The sequence below is a fragment of the Diabrotica undecimpunctata genome, chromosome 3, assembly GCF_040954645.1.
Source record: "Diabrotica undecimpunctata isolate CICGRU chromosome 3, icDiaUnde3, whole genome shotgun sequence".
Taxonomy (NCBI): domain Eukaryota; kingdom Metazoa; phylum Arthropoda; class Insecta; order Coleoptera; family Chrysomelidae; genus Diabrotica; species Diabrotica undecimpunctata.
Genome location: NC_092805.1, coordinates 4828092 through 4851172, shown reverse-complemented (window position 1 = coordinate 4851172; position 23081 = coordinate 4828092). Strand labels below are relative to the sequence as shown.

Genomic DNA, 23081 nt, shown 5'->3' with positions numbered 1-23081 from the left:
TATTTTTACACCAATTTCTGTGTTGATTGCTTGTTTTTCAACAGCGTTAATATTTCAATAACTAATGATATTTCTCATCAACAGGTGACAATAGGAGAAGAAGCTAAAGCCAAACTTATGGAAACTCTCACGGCAGATGTAGACTTTCTCACTAAGTTACATTTAATGGACTACAGCCTGTTGTTAGGTAACTTGCTTCAAATATATTATTTATTTAAATATTCTGAAATATAATCGCGTCTCTTCGAAATACGAAAAAAACGAAAGCATCTGATTAAGTTCAGAGATAATCAATACAATTAATGAAACTTTTAGACATTTGACTCAAGAAGAAATATTGTAAAAAGTATTTTTTTGCAGTTAGATAAAAAGAAAACGAAAAGTGTCAGCATGTTTGAGATCACAAATTACATTAATCGACACAAAAATACACATTTAAAGACTGCTACAGAAATTTAATAACTCTGCAATTTAACAACATTTAAGAATTTTAGTAAAATAAAAATACACAAGAACACAAACATTAATAAATGACACAGAGACATAAATAGACAATAGCTTCATACTATAGAAAATGTCACACCGAGAGTGCAGTACGGCTAATATAGGAATGCACAATTGCCGGATTTCACGCCTTGTGCTTGGCGATACAAACAGGTCCAAGTGGTAGTCACAGAACCGTACCCAGATCTCTACGCCGGGCTCTGTTATTTATTATAAAATAATATATTGATAAAATAATGGCCTTCAAGTAGCCAAATAAGAGGCATGAATTTGAATAAAAAGACCTTAAGTTTTTAACCTTAAGAATTTTATTATAAAACTGTATACTTTATTAAACTAACAAATGTATTTTAAATTACATTTCTTGATAGCTATAAATATACCGGGTGGAACCTCCGGTAACTCGATTTGCGTGCACCCAGCCCAATATCCAAGAAAAACTTTTTCTTTTGTAAATATGTGAAAAATTATCAGGAACGGGAATATCGAAAAAGCTTTGCACATTTTTTAATCCCGGCGATGTTATTAAAAAAACAAGCTGCGCAATTGAATCACTGCGAAATTTTAACACCTACTATGAAATTTTTTTTGTGGAAATCTGAAGTGCAGTTTTTGTCCTTGTTAAAACATAATGCAGTCTCGCATTTTTTACACACAACATAAGTTTACCTAGTTCCTTGGCATAGCAACCTGGTAGTTTTCAGCGAAACCTTGTGTTATTCCATATGGGATAATGGTTTTCCTTGCCCACACTTGACCAGATGAGCAGGTATAAGGTTTATAGTGTAAGTTATTTAACATTATATTATATTTATACTTTATTAAACTAACAAATATATTTTAAATTACATTTCTTGATAGCTATAAATATACAGGGTGGAACCTCCGGGAACTCGATTTTCGTGCACCCAGCCCAATATCCGAAAAGCCCATACTCTGATTGGACTGGTAAATGCATTTTATTGGTTATGCAGTGTAAAATAATCGAGGTTACTCACAGATATTCAATTAATTATACTAAAGTCGTCCTCTACATCCGAGATGTCGGATTCGCTTTCGCTACTCTCCCCTGTGTTCGCGTGTATTATCAATTGGTCTACGTCATCTTGCAGGTTGTCCGCAGTCCACATCTCAGTTTCCGTTTTCTCAACAACATGAGTGACATAATTGCGCCAATTTTGCTCTGTGACGCGTGCGAAAGCGTCGTCGATCAACTGGCGTACCTCGTCGTTTTTAAAAGTGGTATTATGGGTACCTACATATCGCTTAACTTGGTTCCACACCATTTCTATAGGATTCAATTCGCAGTGATATGGAGGAAGCCTTAAAATATAAACATTATGTTGTGAAGCATACTCATCAAGATGATACTTATCGTATTGATCTTTAAATGCACGCGCTGCTTCTACTAGCTCGGATTTCAAATAACACTCCTCGAAAAAAATGTCTTTCCACTAGCCATTCCTTGATTGCAGCTTTATTCCAGGAATTGTTAGGGAATCTCTCTTTACGGGAGTGGTACGATGCATTGTCCATTACAATGACATTCCTGCGACCATTATTTGGTAAATTTGATATTAATGTCTCCTTAAACCACGACTCAAAATATGCGGCATCCATTTCATCGTGATAGTCGCCATCATTTTTCTTTGCCAGAAAAACACGCTGTGTGCCAGGAAGGAAACCTCCTGAAAAACCTGCATGCAATAAAACATATCGTGGACCTCGTTTAGTAGGTGCTTTTAAGCCAGTACTTAAACCTTTGAGAAAAGCATCACGACTGTTTCGCACCATTCGTAATTTATAGATTGGCCAACATTAACCCACGATTCGTCCAAATATATGATATTGCAATGGTCTTTTCGCAAACGTCGTATAGTTCTCAAATAATTATGGCGCCAATGAATAATATCCTCTCGCTCCACCATGATGCTTCTTCGGCCACGTTTCTTATAAACAAATCCAATATCTTTCAGAAGTCTGTATAAAGTAGAAAGAGACAACTGCTGTATATTCTCATTACCTTGTATGAAGTTATGTATATGCTTTAATAATGGCGGCAAATTTTTCATGAAAAATTCACAATGAACAATACTCCGTAAAATACTACTTACACCCTCGTCATATGTGAATATTTTAAAATTTGATTGATACACTCGTTTTTTACGTTTTTTTGGCGATTTCAACGTTCCACTCTGTTCTTTTTCTTTTTTGAAATTGTAAATGCTTCTTTCGCTAACACCAGTCATCAACGAAGTACGTCTTACAGCAGCACTTACATTAAGTTGTTCCGTATTTTGTAAAAAACACAACACATTTAACACTACGAGTTTAGCGCAACCGTTAAATAATTCACCTGATTTAAACTTATGGGACTCCATGCTCTCTGTTGAAACTCGGACTAAATTTTGAAGTGTAGTTTCGTTTTCCAAAAGCGTTTATGGCCATATTTAGGTGATTATGTTAATGATGGTAATTTGTAGCAGAAGTTTTACAAAAGAAATGAAGACCTATTTATAGAAAGAACATAACTGTATTTTTAATATTTTACATACAACAGAAAAAATCTAATTTCTATGAAAGAATTGGAAATTTGAATATTATATATAATATCTATAAATAATATCATTTCCAAGTTTCCAAATTCTTTCCTAGAAATTATGTAGGTTTTTTCTACTTTATGTAAAACATTAAAACTACAGTTATTGTATGTTGTTCTTGTAAAGAGGTGTTCAAATGTTACTCTTATGAATATGATTCAATTGTATATCTCATGTTGACGTTTTATATGCAAAATTCATAGTTTTCGTTGTCAATAACTCATCAATGCCTTTTTATTCTACTGTATACGTACATGATATAAAATATTTTACTCGTACTGCCGGCAGTACATAATAATACAGAGCCTATTTATAGATATATTATAATAATGGGACTATAGCGGGAAGTATAATACCATTTTAAAGAGTTCTATTTGATTAAATTAACACAACATACTATTTATTTTACTTAGACAATGGACACATTCGTTAGTATACAAAACTCACTTATTATATAAATGTGATATAATAAAAATATTTTAAAAGAAAAGGTCGGCAACAAAGTCTTTAGAAATTAATGTTTGTATTATGAACTATAGTAGTAATTTGCACAGTAAACATTGATGGAACAGTTAAACCACCCCTATTTAAATTTTCAAAATAGCTTTGTTTTTCTGGATCTTTACCCTCATTATGAGCAGTAATATTTATGTAATTTGAACATAATAATGGGATACAAGGACATTGAGAAAACTGAAAAATGTAATTAATTATAGGCGGACCAAGTCCACTTCGTATCTGACCTTGAGATGCGCAATGCATTTTGATGCTTTTGCCAGGGTAGGGAGACTCCATTTTTCTTTGACGTTTGGTAGTTTGTCCTCTTAAGTCGTAGTAACACGTATTAGCCATTACTGTTCTTCTTTTACATTCTTCGCTGACTTTTTTGTCTTCAGTCAGTAACTAACCGAGGTATATGAAGGTGTCCACATATTCCAGTACCGAAATGCTTCAGTCAGAATCCGTATGAACCTAGCGATGAGGTCAATGTTATCTTCATATCAAACCAGATTTATTGTCCGTAATTGTACATATTTATTAAGAATGTGCTATTTGCGCTTAAAAGGGGATTTAATTACAGTTTGATCAATTCACATGCCCCAACTGATGACAAACCAGAGGAAATAAAAGAACAGTTCTTCGAAGACATAAAACAAGCCTACAGGAGATGTCCCAGAAATTACATTAAGATTGTATTAGGTGACATAAATGCAAGAATAGGACGAGAACGAATTTTCATGCTAGGAAAGCATAGCCTACACAACATCAGTAGCAATAATGGATTACGACTGATAAACTTAGCAGCAGCACTCAATATGACAGTCGCTAGCACCTATTTTGAACACTAGAACATACACAACGTAACATGGACCTCCCCTGATGGAAGAACGAGTCAGATTGATCACATCTTAATAGATTCAAGACATGGAACAGACGTAATACACTGCAGAAGTTATAGAGGCGCAAACATAGACACAGTTTAGTGCCTAGTGATCTCAACATTGAGGGCTAGAATTTCAAACAACAGTAAAGAAAATAAAATAGATACAAAAAAATGGAATGTGCAGAAGCTAAGAGATGTGACAATTGCAGCACGGTACTCGGAAAACATCACCAACAGGCTAAGGAATCAAAATGTAAATAAAGAAAGCCAGACAGATATAGACTCCTACTGGACCAGAATAAAGGAAGACGTTGAAGCAGCAGCGAAAGATGAAATAGGAACAGAAATTTGTGCCCGTAAATATCATTGGTTTGACAATGAATGCAAGAATGCAACAAAAGAAAAAAATTAAGCCTACAGGAAGATGCTTACCCAACGAACTAGAACAACTGTAGAGAATTACCAGACAAAGCCAAGTAAATGAGGAGCTTAAATATATGGGAAACCTCAACAGAGAGAAAGAATTCAGAGCATTCTATAAGAAAGTGAACATCAACAGAAAAGAATTCAATAGCGACCTATTAACAACAAGGAAAGATATTGTTCTGAAGCTATTTTCTTGTGGCATTTTAAAGTTATTTTGTATACGTTGTATATTAAGAGATATAAAGAAGCTGTTTTAAATTGTAATAATTTAACTATTAACTAAATTAAGTTTGTTAAAAACGCGGAATAACCCTGGCGCCATCTGTTGAAGATCCGAAAGAACATACTTTTTAAATTCCATAAATAAACCGTAGATGTATGTATTAACAGATCTCTTAAAGTTGTTCGATCCATCTCTCTATCGCATTGAAACTCTTCACTCTCTCACCCCCCACCAAAAATAGACGCTGGTATATTTACTTGATATAAGTCAGAGCATCACACTCACACATCACAATGTCGTCACTTAACTCTACAGACTGCTCACTATATACTTCATCTAATTTACATACCGTTGCACGTCATCGGCGTCATAGCCCGTGACGTCACATGATACCAACAAGAAATATTTAGGCGGTAGATGTGTTCTTTTTTAGAATCACTTTGCCGAGTACACTGGCATTACAGCCACTAGACATATTTTATTATATCCGCGTAGAACTAATATTTAAAGATTTCTATTAATGTTAACTTAAAGAAATAGACAACAATATGTTTCATTTAATTTGTATAAATGCATTATAAAGCGTTTTTATGAAGAACATTTGTTCGGAACACACTGTAACTGTAATCGAACGAAGGTGAAATTTTGGCATAAATTGGTAACACTTATTTGACAGTTGTGGTGTTGACACTTTTTATACTTTATTATTTTAAATTTTAAAGTGAATACCTCTTGTTTTATATTTTTACCTATAGTTCGTCCCAAACCCTTCTTTCAGTGCGTCATAGTTGATCGAATTCTCTCTAACACATTAAGCTAGAAGTGACAGAAAAAAACGTGAGTCTGTGATTATTATACATAGAACTTAGAAAATTATTTATCGTAAAGCTAATTTTACTTACGGATGTATAATTGGTTGGAGTTTAGAATACGCTAAATAGATATCCAATCAATGATGCGCATAAATATAATTTGATCGTGAATTATCTCGATCGTGACAGTACTTTCACAATGTCAACATCAAATGATAATTATCATTCCAGGTTAGTATTATCAGACATTTTACAGCGAAAATTTAATTTTGTATTTATTGTCATAAAAATATTTTAAATATGCCGAGATATATCGAGAAAGAACAAAGACATATTAAAATGATTAAATTATTTTCAATTAGAAAAAGAGAGATGACGATCCTGCAACTGTCAGATTTAACTAAAATGTCATGCAATAATTCTCGACATTCTTAAAATCCTATATGACGTCAAAATTAGTGACGCACTGAAAGAAGGGTTTGGGACAGACTGTATTTAATAAAATCTGTTCTTTTAAGAACAAAATTAGTGTGTTTTATTTCAAAAATGTCACGTAAGAATTTAAATAGTCGTTGTAAAGAGTAGAATAATAATTATGTGACCTATTTGATTTAAAATGGATTCAGGATTTTTTTATACTTCGGCAACTATGTCAACTTCGATCTCTGACGTAGATAATGATGTGCAACGGTTTTTAAATTAGATGGACTGTAGATTAATATATACGTCTATACTAAAACAATTTTGAATTGAAGGTGATTACTTGGTAACATCGCACTTAAAACGACGAAATCATATTCCACTTATCAACGTTGCAGGGGCGTACCTAAATAATATTTTAATTATTTATTTAAACACAGTAACATTTTATTGTTATTATAGAGAAAGTACTTCAAAAAAAAAACAGAAACCTTTGCAAATTACTCATTAGACTAAACAATCTGAAATTTTAATATACGATCTCTTTATTACACTTCATTCTCTATTTATAGAATTACTGTGTGTTGTAAACGGTATATTTGTTTTTTTTTAACTTGATTTGAAAGTTTCCTTGTGTTTATTTGTTTTATATTCCATATAAATTAAAATAAAGTAAGCTAAACTATTATCATGTGAATGCTTGTATATAGTAGTGCATTTTTCAGTAAATTCTCGAAATATAAAAGGAAGATGGCACTAACTACTAAAGAGTTAATAGCTTTGTTAGAAGAAGACAGATTGTGAAAATGCTGATTCACTTAATGTGGTTTATTTGCCGTCGGAATCAGATGAAGTTTCCGATGTAGAAGACATTGATGATAATATTATTTTGTAACAAAAATATGTTAATGTAACAAAAATTGTGCTAGAGGAGTCTGGGTGACGCTATCCAGTGTAGCAAAAGGGTAAACTCTAAAATGTACCTTGATACACCAACGAACTAATATGTGGAATAACAGAAGATGGAAGGGATTAGATAGAAATAAATTATGTAGAAGAAATAAATAAAGAGTAAATATGAATTTTAAATTATAGCAGAATTAAGTGTTGGCTAGCGACTATGCAGGAGAATGACCACTTGACACTCAAAGAAGGATTCGGCCAATTTGCATGCCCTACAGAGACCGTAAGATATAAGAACTAATGACAAGAAAACCACCAAGAAATAAACAGATGAAAAGTAAAAGTTGCTCTAGTGAATGCTTGGGCGCCAGGAAGTTAAATGTTTTCTTCCGAGATATCTTGTATTGCTGAAATATGAAAGATAGGTACTAATTGAAATATTAAATTTTAACCACACCTTTAATAATTACCAAACTTAGGTACAAACTATTTTAAATGCTTATATACTAAACCACCACCTCTTATATACAGTTAACTATAGCTATATTTACAGTCAAATCCCTGAATATAATTATAAAACAATTTACCCCTGATATTCCCCTTAAAATTTCAAATTGTGACAAAGATTATATCCAATAATAATGTATAAATAATAAATATAAATATATACTACTCACTAATAGTTAGTTTTCGTTCAAAAATTGTTTAGGTTTTTAAGTAAAAATTCTCCGGGATATGTGTGCACACAATAACCTAACAAAGAGAAATTCAAGGGAGAGTTATAACCTCATCCCTTGGTAGACAATGAATAATTAAATTAAGTTACAATGATTAATGTTTTTTTAAAATTGAAGATATTTATTATTAAGGATAGTTTTTTTTATTAAAAATAGAACCAAAAGTTAAAACCTTGAAGAGGACATAGCAAAAATTATTTAAAGTAATTGAATGATAAACAAAAATAAGTCAGTTCTTCCTGCCGGTTTCCGTAGGTTTCCCTCGAAGATGATCCGGTGGAGAACTGGACTCAGGTGGTAACAAGATACCAAACCTGTATTCCCTGGATCAGGTACTATTGGACAAATAATTCAATTTAAAATTCTTCTTAATTTCCCATAAAAAACCAACTTGAAACTTCTTCCCCTTGTCCTAAGTAAGGATAACCCCAAAACTGAAAAAAAAGATTCTTCCCCTGACTTGTAACTGGATTCTTGAGTAGGCTAAAAGGAATAGTTGTGTTACTCCATGTTTTTGTACATACAAAAGGTAAGGAAAAACACAAGGGTTATCAATCTTGAAAGGCGATACAAAAAATGTCAGCAAGTGACCTTAATTGAAATAAAAACCTTAATGGTTTTCGGTAAATAGTGACCTTCGAATGGTGTGACAATGTTTTTATAATGTATGGATATATTAAATAGATAATTTTAACGGAAAACATGATCTTTATATATTATTGAATAGGAAAAAAAAGAAATATTAGCCGGTTTTAACGGTATGAAATTGAAATAAATAATTGGGTGCTTTCACTCTTGAAAGGAAATAAACATTTGAGATAGATATAGAATCTAATTTATCTATTTATCTAATTTATTTAGGTATAAAACTTTTCCTTGATGAAATAAGGTGAAATATAACATGTATAAAATATATGAAATACCTATCAAAGACGAAATTAAAATAGGTCTGAATTTTACTAACAATGGCGGATGATATGAAGGATTTTTCCTTATAATTTATTTGTAATGTTATCTTACCGGCTAGGGTGATCCAACTGAAAATATCCTCGTACAAAACAACAAAATAACTCAAATGGTTTCTTCTAACATAAACAGCTCTTCACATAAAAATAAACTTAAACCATATTCGGGAAAAAAAATGGCACTTCCCCAGCCGCACTACTCAGATCGATGTTCCTTCGATCACATCCAATTAACAAGTGACCACGTTGAGATTTTACACGTCGCAGAATGAATTTACTTTCAGAATTTTACCACTGAGGGCGCAGTTTAATGCCAACCTCAGAAAATAAAATTTACTGGGAGTTATTTAAATATTTAGTTTAAGAATATTTCAATATGAATTTAATTTAGAATTAAATTAAAAGATTCCAGTCACAAAAAGAAGGTAAACGATTATTTAAGTAACGGACTCGTTACAATTTGTGAAGAAGGAAAATCGGATATTGCAGGTACATATGAAATACAAGTGATTGGGAATTTTGACGATTCTGATTATGATATTCGGATATTCCTCTGAGTCGCACATAAAAGGTCCAAAGAAAAAACCAGGCATAAATAGTAAATCCAAATTTGTCTCAAGTTAGGTAACAACAGATACTCCTTCGTACTCAGTAGTAATTCAACATCTTATCTAATTTCTATCTTAATCTTTTACTTATTTACATGGGCGAAGCATACATAATAAAAATGACCCCGGTAAAAGTTTACTTCTGAGATTTAGCATGGTTGCCGTTAGCACTTCGTTCAATTTGTGGATTAGTCACCTTTAACTGCAAATTGTCGGACTATATGATACAACAGTTAAATATAATACTTAATCTCATTATTTTACTATAATATAAAATAACTCTAGGTATTCATGAAGTTGAAAGAGGAGAACAAGAACTTCAGCGACAACGCGAACTAGAAGCCGAAAACCCTCAAGAGTCCGACGAAAGCGAAAGCGGTTCCGGCCTAGAGAATAGGACTATGGGCGTCACCACGCCTCCCGATTCACCAAACGCCTTCGGACACTACCTCCATCGCGAACACAGCCTCCAATACGAAGGTAAATTTAATAAAATTTACCAGTATTTAGACTTAGTGACAGGTAAGCTCGAAAATGATATTTCTTGTTAGAGAATCGCTTATGTAGAGCTTATCTACAGTAATGTCGCTAATCTAAGCTTCTGTAGTCGGTTTGAGGTAAGACTTCAAGTTTAATGAGTAATTTATTCACAGGACTTCATAAAGTATATCATTTTGTTAATGTATAAATTGAAATACACGCAATATTGACAAACTTGCAAGAAATGTCCTTTATTTAGATGAAATTATCCAGCAAAATTGATTTTCTTTCAGTCAGCTCCTAGTTCCTTTAATATATTCCAAAGAATTTCGCTGTGGACTGTAGGGTACTCTGGATCCTGATTAGTTACATTGAAAACTTTGTCCACAGTAGTAATTTGTCTTTCCTAAAAGAAATCATGTCTGCTCATTCGTTAAAATGATTAAATATAAGTTTACGTTCAGGTTAATTTCGAGGACTTTTAAATTGCTGACTATAATAAATTACTAGCCACCATTGAACTACACTTATCTCCCGTCGTAGACCCCTCTGCAGTCTTCTTCTTCTTCTTCATGTGCCTTGTCCGTTCCGAAAGTTGGCAATCAACATGGCTATTCTGACTTTGTTTACGGCAGATCTGAATAGTTCAGCATATGACAATCCGAACCATTGCCGCAAGTTTTGGAGCCACGAATGTCTTCTCCTCCCTGGACCCCTTCTGCTGTCTATTTTCCCTTGAACGATCAGTTGTAGTACTCTATATTTATTATGTCTCATAACGTGACCCAAGTATTCCAACTTTCTTTTCTTTATACTTATTCCTACCTCTCTCTCTTTACCTATCCGGCGTAGTACCTCTTCGTTGGTCACGTGCTCAGTCCATTATATACGTAATATACGTCGGTAAGCCCACATTTCGAAGGCCTCTACTTTTTTCATCAATGTTGCGGTCATTGTCCACGCCTCCATTCCATATAACAAAACCGGGAATACATAACATTTCAGAAGTCGAATTTTGAGAGGTAGGGTGAGGCTTTTAGAGGTGAAAATTTGCTTCATGCTAGTGAACGATGCTCTTGCCTTTTCTACTCTTATACGTATTTCCTTCGCTTGATCCCAATTTGAGTTAACTGTTGTTCCCAAGTAGATGTACGAATCCACGTGTTCAATTCTTTCATTGTCTAATATCAGTTGCTGTGGTGGTTGTTGGGTTTTGCTTACTAACATCCATTTGGTTGTTGTGATATTTAGTCTGAGTCCGTATTGTGCACTTGTTTTTTGTATCTTACTCATTAGGCAACTCAGTTCCTCCATGCTACTTGCTAGAATCACAGTGTCATCAGCATACCTTATGTTATTAATTATTTCTCCATTTATCTTTATGACTTCTGTGCTTTCCTCCAGCGCTGTCTTAAATACTTCTTCTGAGTATATATTAAAGAGAATAGGAGACAAGATACAGCCCTGTCGTACCCCTTTCTTGATCTCAATTTTATTGGTCAATGTAGATCCTACTTTCACTTAAGCTGTTTGACCCCAATAGAGACTCGCTATTGTTCGAATGTCTCTGTAGTCGACTCCGATCTTATGGAGAACTTCAATTATCTTTTCGTGCTTTACGTTATCGAATGCTTTTGCGTAGTCTATAAAGCAGCTTTGTTCATATCTCTGCAGCGCTGGATGAGTACCTGTAGACTAAAAAGTGCTTCTCTTGTCCCAAGAGAATTCCGAAACCCAAACTGCGAATCTCCAATGTTATCCTCGCATTTTTTGATTATTCTGTTGTAAATAACCTTGGTGTATGCCTTCGAAATGTGGTTAATTAGACTTATCATCCGATGTTGATCACAAGACTTTGCTTTTGGTTTTTTCGGTATGGCAACAAAAGTTGACTCTAGCCAGTCTTCAGGAAACTCCCCGCTGTTATAAATATTGTTAAAGAGTCTGACGAGTGAGTCTAGAAATTGACTGTTTGTTTCGCACAGCATTTTCAATACTTCCCCGTATACGTTATCGTTGCCTGGTCTTTTGTTATTTTTAAGACCCTTTATAGCATTCTCCACTTCTGATTTTAGAATAGAAGGGCCAGTATCATCATTGCTCAGTGTATACCCAATAGGACGGTCATCATTAAACAGTTGTTCCACATAAGTTTCCCAGATTCTAACTATTTTGTCGGGGTGTAGTTGTAGATTTCCATTATCATCGCACAGCCCTTTCGATAAAATATTGTAGCTTTTCTTTGTTGTGAGTTCCTTTATCTTCTTATGCATATTGTGATAGTCGTATACCTTTTCGCACTGTTCGATTTCTTCGCATCTCTCCGAGAACCATTTCTCTTTAGTTTTTCTTATCTCAGCTCTTATTCGTCTATGGGTTTCACGGTATTTGGCAGTATCTTTAGTTTTATATATCCGTCTCTCTTCCATCATGTCAAGGATGTTTGCAGTCATCCAGTCTTTCTTTTTTCTCTTATCAGGTAGTAAAAACTTAGTGCTTGAAGTCCTAATCTCTTCTTTAATTTCACTCCACTTTTCCAGCGGTTCATTGTTATTTTTAAGGATTTTTGATATTTCGGTATTTAAATTCTCCTGCATCTGTTGTTTAATATTATTGTTGGAAAGCTTCCTAATATCTAGCGTTTCGGGCCTGTTCTTTACATTTGGCTTTTTTAACTTTACTTCAAACTTACATACCACCGGATTGTGGTCTGATGCTACGTCCGCACCCGGGTAAGTTTTTACGGCTTTGATGGAGTTTCTAAACCTGATTGGTGCAGCGATATAATCTATTTGATTTCTGATTATTTTACCAGGTGAGTCTGCCGGTGATTTCCAGGTATAGAGTCTACGGTGCGGGAGCTTAAAGAGAGTGTTAGTAAGTACTAGGTTGTGTTCTTGGCAAAATTGAACTAGACGATCTCCTCTTTCGTTTCTTTCACCAAGTCCGAAATTTCCCACTACCTTTCCTGTTTTGCCTCGTCCTACTTTCGCGTTGAAATCTCCCATTATAAGTGTTATTTCATTCTTTTTGGTTGCCTTAATTAAGATTTCTAGTTGTTCGTAGATCTCTGCAGTCTATGCTTTTAAAACAAAGTGAATTTCGATTTTAGCACGTTTTAATCTTCACTTTTATGTTACGTCACTTATTTCGTTTCAGTTTAAAGAACAAAATTGACAAATTATAGTCTTTAATCCAACAGGAATCCTGTTTGTAGAACGTTGTTTAGTTCTACCAGCGATTTTCTTGAATGTTTTCAATATAGTCAAATTTCTGCTGTTTCAAAGATCGCTTGCGTTTGGAAGACAAGAAAAAGTCTGCAAAAGCTAGGCCTGGTGAGTATATGGCTGAATAATAACGCATATTGAATTTGTGCGTTGTCGTCTTACTCATTCCCCATTTTGCCACAGCTTTAGTTTGTTTTTTGTGCATATCCTCGTGCAAATTTCCCATGAACCATTTCGTGGCAGGAATTCGTTGTACACCACACCCTTCCAGTCGAAAAAAATCAGAGTGTCCCAAATCCAGTCCAATTTGGTGCACTTGGACCTGTTTCCACGTTGGTTATAGAACCACGTCTCTTCCCCAATAATGATGCGATTTAAGACTTTATGATTGTCATTTATTCGCAAGATTTATAAACCTACAAGAATTGCCTGTTCTCCACTTTTAACTTCTTCAATTCTGTCAAAATGTGTTGACAGCGTAATCTTCAATAGCAAAATAGATTTTCTTTTAGCGAGCTCCTGTCATGAGAGGTCCCAAATATAGATTGCTACAAAATATTATGCAAGGGAAAATAGCAGACAAACAGGAAAGAATATTGCTGTGGCTACCATTGAAGTGCATTCGTCACTCGTCGCAAACCCCTCCGCAGTCTGTGCTTTTAAAAGTTAGTGAATTTCGAGTTTAGCACGTTTTAATCTTCACTTTTATGTTAGGCCAGTTGCTTCGTGTCAGTTTAAAAAACTGACTATAAATAGCTAGCAAACATACCGCTAATATTTACTACATAAACTATTAAATTTATTGAGGGGTATTTATGATTTCCGATTTTACCCCACGTTCGTGAATATTGATTTTATAAATCTGTTTTAATCATCTGTGAAACGAAATATATATTTAAATCGTCCAGTATTTAATTTTTTAGTTAATACAGTAACGAGGCGATTAATTACTGGTTCTTTCGAATCAATATCGATTGAAACATAATTAGTGGAAACTTACATTGAATTCTTTCACCAAACCGATGTGAATCTTTATTTCTTTGTTGAATGTTGTGCTTGTCACAGGGAACGGAATTTGTCGACTTTTATCGATTGGTTAAAAACTCTTTGTTGATCCAAATTAAATATTTAATACATTATTATTATTACCTAATGTCGGGTAACATATTAATATAAATAATTGTTGTATCTATCAACTGTCTCTAACAAATTTCCTACAAAATTCATTGGAAGTTATTGATCATCTGTTACTATATATAGTTATTACTAAAATAGGGTATTACAATTAACAAATTTAATGTTAAGTTAAAGACAATTGTTAACAGTTACACTAAATTCTTATTTGACATTCAATAAAATTATATTTATTACGTACTTATTTTTGATTTGTTTGGTTTAAAATCTACCCCTATTTATCTTTTATTTAATTAGTCCAGTATCATTGTAATTTTATATATTTTGAATATGTTTTATATATAAGATATTGGCCATGCACACTTAACAAATTAGCTTAATAAGTCCCAATAAGGCGTATAGGTGGCGCCATATGACCAATCTTCGAACATCTCTTTTTTTTTACTGAGACTTTTCTATCCACATGTGGACATAAGACATATGCATCCTCCAAATCTTTTCACCTGGCTCTGTTCTCAACCTTGAAAATCCAGTTTTTCTCATCTAGCTTTTTGGACATCACCATTGGATCTCTTTAAAGTATCTCTCTCTCTCTCTCTCTCTCTTGTCGTTTCTCCATTACTGAGGAACGTGATTTCTTCCAATATTCCTAACAATCTCTCTTTATTCCGCGTGTCCATCCTTGCAAGATTGTTCTCATATGTGTTTGGAACGAACGTTGTTGACCTACTTTCTCGAAACTGTTTTGATACAGGTTTTTAACAAGAAGAGCCTCATATTTCCCCCACGTTTTGGAACTCTCATATTTTCTAAGACCAACTATGGTGTCCCCACAAACAGATGCTACTATCAAAATCACTAGCTCATAAAGGCTCATCTCACTGTTGCTTGTTCTTTATCTATTTCTTTTTTTACTTGTGCATTCCACTAGTGTTTCTCTCTTGAACTATATCATCTGCAGTTCCTTCTATTGAGACGCGAATGTATTCACGCATGCACACGCGCGTGCACTCGCACATGCATTCACGCATGCCCGTGTGCATGAGTGTAAGTGTGTGTGTGTTGGTTGGGATATTGACTGTAAGACCTATGGTACACTATATTTCACTTTGAATCTTAAAAAAATATTTATTAAATTAATAAAAAAAAAGCAAATAATCAACCAACTTTAACTGTAACACTTTGGTATTAAAAACATAATAAAATTCAATAGTTGATTTACGAAGTATATATAATGACTTTTGTAGGAAACATTCTATATCTATTTCTCTAATTGCTTAAATTTGATCGGTACGAAATATATCCAGATAAAAACAATTAAAACGAAATAACATTTCCCGAATCCAATATAACTGTAACAATGAAACTAAATCTTTGTGCTTTTTAGGTTCATTCAAACTGTTCAAAGCGTATCCGTACCTCAAACCAAAAAAACGTATACGGCTACAAGGTATAAAGAGTGAACGTGCATTTTTTTTTAAATTCTTTGAGATTTGAAAATTAACTCCCAGACACACTTAGCTTTCGATTGAGCTTTGACATTTTTAATATAGATTAGGTTACTGCACTTAATTTGGCCAGTCAATCATTACAGAGTCCTTGAATGTATTAAGTGATGAAGATGATTTTTTCTTTTACTTTAGATATATTAGATGCTATAGTACGTTGCTATATTTTCAAGGCAAATTAAAGATAAACACAGCCGAGAGAGTGATTAGTAGATATCTAACTCCATCATTGGTCTAGGTACCTCTGCATTGGTCAGAAATCAAAGCATTTCTAGTCTGAACGTACTTTTCACCTGATTCAAACGTTTTCCTGTTTTAACAACACTTTTCATAGATATTAAAGTAGTATAATATAATGAGGAGTAATGAAAAAGTTTCACTAAAAAGGATATTTAAAAATACTATAAATAATTCAACATTTTTATTGTTTAGTTCCTCCAGCGATTTTCTTTTAATGTTTTCAATGTAATCAACTTTCAATGAGTGTAATCACATGCTATCAATGAGTTTAGTTACCTTTTGACACGGGATGGCACGGATTAGTTGGCAAATTAGTCCTTGTCTCCAGACAGTATCGTATGCAGCTGATAGGTCAATGAAAGCAACGGATTTTTTTTGCTTTCTTTGAAAACTTGCTTCAATATGTGTTGTTAGGGATAGGATCTGATCTGTGCAGCTGCGGTTAGGTCGGAACCCTGTTTATTCAATAGGTATCAATTCAAATATGTTTCTACTAATTCTGTTGTACGTTAAGCGTTAAAACGGTTTATAGACACAGCTCAGCAGTGCAATCGGTCGGTAGTTTTGAGGCTGATCATTTGCCTTTCCCGGTTTTAATATGGCTATAATGGAGGCTTTTATTTAGTGAATGGGGGATTTCTCATGATTTTAATATATCTGTATAGAAATCAGCCAGCCACTTCATATTTACCACAGAGGAGTAAAAATTCTGGATGGATTTTATCGGAGCCGTGTGCCTTTCCAGACTTAATTTCTGATATTGCTTAAATAATTTCTTCTGGAGTAAACTGGTCAGAGTATTCAGATGTAGGCGGGCATGTAGACTTTAGAATTTTTAGTTATTGTTTTACTTTGGTGGTGTGTTCACAATCTCTTGTCTCACAAGTAAAGACCATGCTTTTCTGCTTGATTTACTGAAGTCTATTTTTTCCACAGTTTCCATCCATTTTTGTCGTCTGGTTGCATCCAAACTGTGTAGTAGTTCATCCGCAATTTCTTGATTTTGTCTTTCGTTGTATTTTTGATACAATTTCTCACATTTTCATCCCATCCTGGGACATACTCTTTACGATATCCTCTGGGTATAGTTTTCTTCGCTGTAGCGGTAACCGCGCCAACAAATCTCATGTAGTTTGCACGTGTTGGGTTTATTCATCCCAGATATTTGTCCAATCTCTCGGTAAAAGACGCCCAATCTGTTTGTTGAAAGTTCCACCTCGGTCGAGAAAAAGATGATATTATTGTTATTTTGATGCCAACTTCTATTACAACTGGTCTATGTTGGCTATGTGGTAGTACTGTACGTGAAGCTGCCAGTGGTTGATTGTTTTCATTTGTAGAAACAAAACGTAGGTCTGAGTTGTGTTCTCGTCTCCAGGCTGCAGATCGAAAAGTTCCCCGATCTTTATCGTCAAAGACTAAATAAGTGTCGGCCTCTTCGCTCCCGTTTAGCAGAGTCTCGGCGGTTTGATCACTGTGTCTATACTTTCAGTGTTCATGATGACTGTTGAAGTTTCCAACATAAACTGAGCGGTGTGGGTGGGCGTGAATAACATGCGGAGGCCACAGGACTGCCGGGGGTTTATAAATATTGCTGACAGTAATTTCGCCAATTTCTATAGTAACCGTATGAATGTTATTTATGTAGAACATATCTAATTTATGTATTATTATCTGATGAAGAACATGTGTGTGCGTCTCTATCGAGAATTTGTTCTTCGTTCTCTACATGGATTTCCTGAATTGCGACCACGTCGATATTATTTTCAATGAGTACCTTTTGATGGTACTCACATTTACTTCTACTAATACCTTCTATATTTAAATGGCAGATTCGGATGCTTCGTCCGAGTTCTTTTATTGTTTGGTCCTGAGAAGGTCCATTTAAATTGTTGGTTGGAGGCATATGTTATATTCGTGATGTGTTCTTGCCAGGAGATCTAGAGATTCTAGATTGTCTGGCTGCCTATTGTGCTAGTTCACTTAGCATCACCCAGGGTGCACCTGTAGTATTATACTACGGACGCGAACTAGCTTTACATCTCAAAGGTCTTTGGTTATAAATATAAAGTGTGTGCTTTGTTTGACGCTTCCGTGTGATTTGTTTTCGGATCTGGTAATGCGACTGGCTCAATTTTTGTGTAGAAAAATTAACTGCATTATATAGATTTGGTTTCATTTTATCTTAAAGTCTTCTTGAATTGCCAACAAATTATATAAATTACGACAATATAATAGAACGAAGTATCGAAAGCAAACTTACATAAATTGTTGACATTTGTAATTTATTTTATAGATGAAGGCGTATTATGCAACAGAATTTCTCTATAAAATTTGTGCTTCGTTCACACCTTAACATTGTCTGCCTATATTGGGCGTCATCAGATAGTAGTAAAAATCGAAGATAGATTCCGAGAAAGAAATGAATAATTCTTGACCAAATTTCCTACTTTACAGAGTAGAGACGATACATCGCGCCATCTACTTTGGATAACTGAAGGTAGAACGTCGTTGAAATATTAGAAAATACATATACCTTCCTAAAACAAATTTTTGTATTCGTTTTATATAATGCAGCGTATTGGAAGAGATATTTTCAAATATTTTTCAGACACACACTGATGGCTATTATGTCTGCATTTCGGAAATTGGTTAAAACATCGTGGTTTTCACTCTCTGTCTATCTTCGATTCCCTCCATTAACTGCTGACACCTAATACGAGATCTCGCTATTAAATAACGAGACTGCTTATGAAAAAGAGTTTTATTTTAAAAATTATTCTACAATATTCTTCAATATATTCCCCTTTCCTCGCCACACACCGTTCCATTCGAAGTCTTCTTTTGTTAGAGCTTTTAGGAGCTCCGCCGTTTTTCGCTTCACCTCTTCCATCGACTCGAACCGGATTCGTTTTAAGACAGACTTGATCTTCGAAAACAGGAAAAAGTCACAGGGTGCCAAATCAGGCGAGTACGGCGGGTGTTCGAATACTGAAATGCCTCTAGCGGCTAAATAACGCTGCACAGACAGCGCGTTATGGGCAGGTGCAAGATCCACGGCTCGTTTTTCCACAACTCCGGCCGTTTTTTAACTTCAAAACTTTCAAATAGTAAGTTTGGTTTACAGTTTGACCCTCTGGAACCCATTCAGTCATCACGATGCCGTTAATGTCGAAAAAAACGATTAGCATGGCTTTAAATTTTGATTTCGACATCCTTGCTTTTTTCATTCTTGGCGATGCAGGAGTTTTCCAGTGCATGGATTGTCGCTTAGTTTAAACATCGTATTTTAATATCCAGGTTTCATCGCAAGTGATGGTGTTTTCCATTAATTCAGGCTCTTCATGTAACCTCTCAAGAAAATCTGAGCAGATCTGTTGACGGACGAGCTTCTGGTCAGGGGTCAAATTTTTTGGGACCAAATTCGCAGATTTTATTCATGTTTAATTCGTCATGTAAAATTTTTCTGACAGTTTCTTTATCGGCGTTTATAGTCTCAGCAATCATCCGAATGCTCCTACGACGATCTCCGCGCACAATTTCATTTATTTTGGTCACTGTTTGCGGAGTTGAAACAGAGACAGGTCGACCTGGACGTTGGTCATCTTCGGCGCTTTCTCGGCCTTCATAAAAGCGTTTATACCATTCTAAAACACGCGAACGAGATAGAGAATTCTCACCATATGCCTCTTTCAACAAATTATAGCACTCAGTCTGAGTTTTTTTTTAATTTCACTAGAAATTTTACATTAATCCGTTGATCATGTTTTTCGTCACACATTGTTATCGGCACGAGAAAAAAACACGTTCTTTTTAACCGCTACAGAAAAAATACTACTACAGCGACAAAAACGGGTTTTCATACTGAAAGAGTACAAGAGTAGACACTTCCAGCTATTCAATGCTGCATTCGTTTCCCACTCTTCCCTTCTAGGACGCCTTCTGCGCGCACAGTCTCGTTTTTTATTAGCCAGACCTCGTATTTATAAAGAAAAAAAAACAATTATACCTTTTGGTACAAGATTTGAAAAATATATTTTTATACTTAGTGTTTTTACATTTATTTTCGAATAAGTGTAGGTAGGTTATGCTTTCGATACTTCTTAAAACAATTCACATTATTTTGTTGCTTATTTTCCATACAAACGTTTGTGAGTTTGTCATAATAAGTAGTTTGAAATTTTTCTCTTTGGAAATTATTAACCAATCATCACTTCTGCTTTGTCATAAGCTTGGAAATCTATTTCATATGCGATTTAAGACAATTATAGAATTTTGGAGTTGTTCGATTTTAAAATCCAGCTCTCAAATTGATTAGGATAGGAATAGATTACATTTGCTGATTTTTACGTTAAAAATTGCTGTTATTAATAATTAGTTCAGAATTATACGAATTAAAAGTGACATTTGAATCTACAACTGTTGGGGGGTAGGTCTTAAACAAAATCATTTTTATTTCATTCGCTCCTATTTTTCGCCTGGGGTTTTTTTTCAGTGTCGCAATCTTACTGTAGATATATAGTCCAACCCGTTAAAAATTGCTTTTTAGTTTAGAATTATATGAATTAAATTGACATTTGAACTACTCAAAATAAGGAATCAAATATTACTGCAAATACACTCATGGACAAAAATATCGAATATTTTGGAATTTTCTAATTTTTGTTTTTTCAAAATAAATTCTGGTCAATCAAGTCGTTTATTGTAAAATAGAGTTTATTTTAACAATGTTTAATGAACAATTTTAAGTTTTTATGCGGAGAAAATTGCGAAAAAAATAAATGTTTAATCTTAGGTAAATAAGGTTATTTTACTCTAAACTTAAATAATAATTTAAATTGATTAAACAAGTCGTTTTAACTGAAAGAAGTGCATGATTAGTAACGAGTATTCCCCCTCTAGCTCTTATTACTGCTTGCATCTTTCTCAGCATGCTTGCAAGTAAATTTTGGACATATCCTTGGTAAATTGCATTCCATTCATCCTGTGCAGCAAGCCGAACCTGCTCTATCGTATTTGGAACGGGATTTCTTTGTCGTATGCTGCGTTTTAGGTGATCCCACATGTGCTCTATTTGATTTAAATCCGAGCTAAACGGTGGCCAATCCTATCTTCCAATTTTGGATCTCATCAACATAATTACTCACTATGGGAGCGGTATGTGGTCGAGCATTATCGTGCATTAACGTGAATCTTTTATATCCAATGTAACCAACATATGACAAAACATGATCTTGTAGGATATTTTAAACGTAAGAATCACCAGTCCAATCCGTCCAATCACTTCCACAAGTGAGGTGCGTACCTCTCAACCAATACCTTTCCAAAGAATTATGCCATCAACTCCAAAACTAACGGTCTGGGCGAGACTGCAACTGGCGAATCGTTCTCCAACTCTTCTGTAGACGTAGTTTTGACCATCTGGCTTCCATAATAGATTCTGGTCTCATCAGTGAAAAGAACGTTTTTCCAGTTGTCGATATTCCACTAAATATGTGTTCTTGCAAATTCCAAAGACGAGCTTTATGATTTTGGAGAAGACGTGGATTTTTGGCGGGGCGTCTGGGCTTTAATTTTGCTTCTTTTGATTTTCGTCTAACTGTTTCTGAACTCACATTAACTTTAACATTTAATAGCTCATTTCTGAGGTGCATCGATGTCAATAAAAGATTTCGTGTATAATTAAGAACCAAAAAACGGTCATCAATTGCGGTTGTGCACCTTGGGCGTCCTTGACCAGGCCTTCGTACAAAATTTCATGTTTCGTGGTACCTTTTTAAAGTATTCGAAACTATAGATTCAGTTCTGCTGAGACGTCATGCGATACCTCTTTGTGCATATCCTTCCTCGTACAAAATTACAATATGTGCTACTTGGGCTTCATCGCAGTGTCGAATTGGTGACATACTTATTTTAAACTTAGTTGAATCAAAACAATATTTAATTAAACTTAATAAATTAAACTAAAAATAACAGAATTAGTATGATTTTTCCTTTGGGTGAAGAAGGTTTTTTATGATAAAATGTACGAATGACACTAACCACTGAATAAACGTCAAAATAAACGTCAAATTATTTCAAAACAGTTGAATACACCAGCCTACTATATAAGTATTATTAGTAATCTAAAATTATTTTGAAATAATAGTGACTACAAAAAAAATTGGAAAATTCCAAAATATTCGATATTTTTGTCCATGAGTGTATTTTGTTGTCATCATCATTTTTCGATTCTAAAATCTTTTGTAGGTCTTGAACTGTTCTATAATCATTTTTTTTTTATTCTTTTTCATTTTGGCCTTGGTTTTTTCAGTGCCGTATTCTTACTGTATTTAGATTTTCCTGAACTCAATTATTAAATCTTTTTCTCGGCCTACCTCTCCTTCTCTTTCCATTCAGTTTTGTTGTAGTACCAAAGAACAACTCTGGGCCAAAATTAACCGGCCACCTTAAAAATGGGCAATTTTTGATGTCATTATATCTCCTAAACCTGTTGTCCGATTTAAACTGTGTTTTTTTATATTTGCATCACTCTACACTGTGGAATATTCTAGCATTTATAAAATATTGAAATTAAAACCTGACTATAGCCTCATGTTTTCTCAACAGTTTGTTTTTTGATTCATTCGCTTATGTTGGATAATACAAAAGTAAGGTAGTTTACCAACTAGCCATGTTTTTCATCAATACAGACGATTTAACTCACCAGCAAAATTAACCCCACCACCTTTATTATTGTTTTGTTTACATTACCTGTGACAGTTTGTTTCCTAAATTTGTCATCGTAGGATTTTTGACCTATAGTCGTTGTACGACATTGTTGCAAATCTGTTTCCGTGTTAATAACAAATCTTGAACAATTTGTAATTAAAATTCACAATTAAAATTGTAATTTTATATCACTTTGAGC

General features: G+C 34.2%; 1 protein-coding gene across 3 annotated transcripts in view; it reads left to right on the top strand.

Moving 5' to 3' along the window:
* PIP4K (phosphatidylinositol 5-phosphate 4-kinase) overlaps nucleotides 1-23081 on the top strand; it is a 91641-nt gene that overhangs the window by 52488 nt on the left and 16072 nt on the right. The window contains exons 6-8 of one of the 3 annotated variants that reach the window (XM_072525137.1): nucleotides 85-187; nucleotides 9868-10062; nucleotides 15811-15935. In XM_072525137.1, coding sequence (XP_072381238.1) covers nucleotides 85-187; nucleotides 9868-10062; nucleotides 15811-15920 — 408 coding nt within the window. In that variant the 3' untranslated portion in view covers nucleotides 15921-15935. Of the gene's footprint in view, nucleotides 1-84; nucleotides 188-9867; nucleotides 10105-15810; nucleotides 15936-23081 lie in introns of those variants that run through there. The other 2 variants (XM_072525136.1, XM_072525135.1) reach the window with 2 other exon arrangements.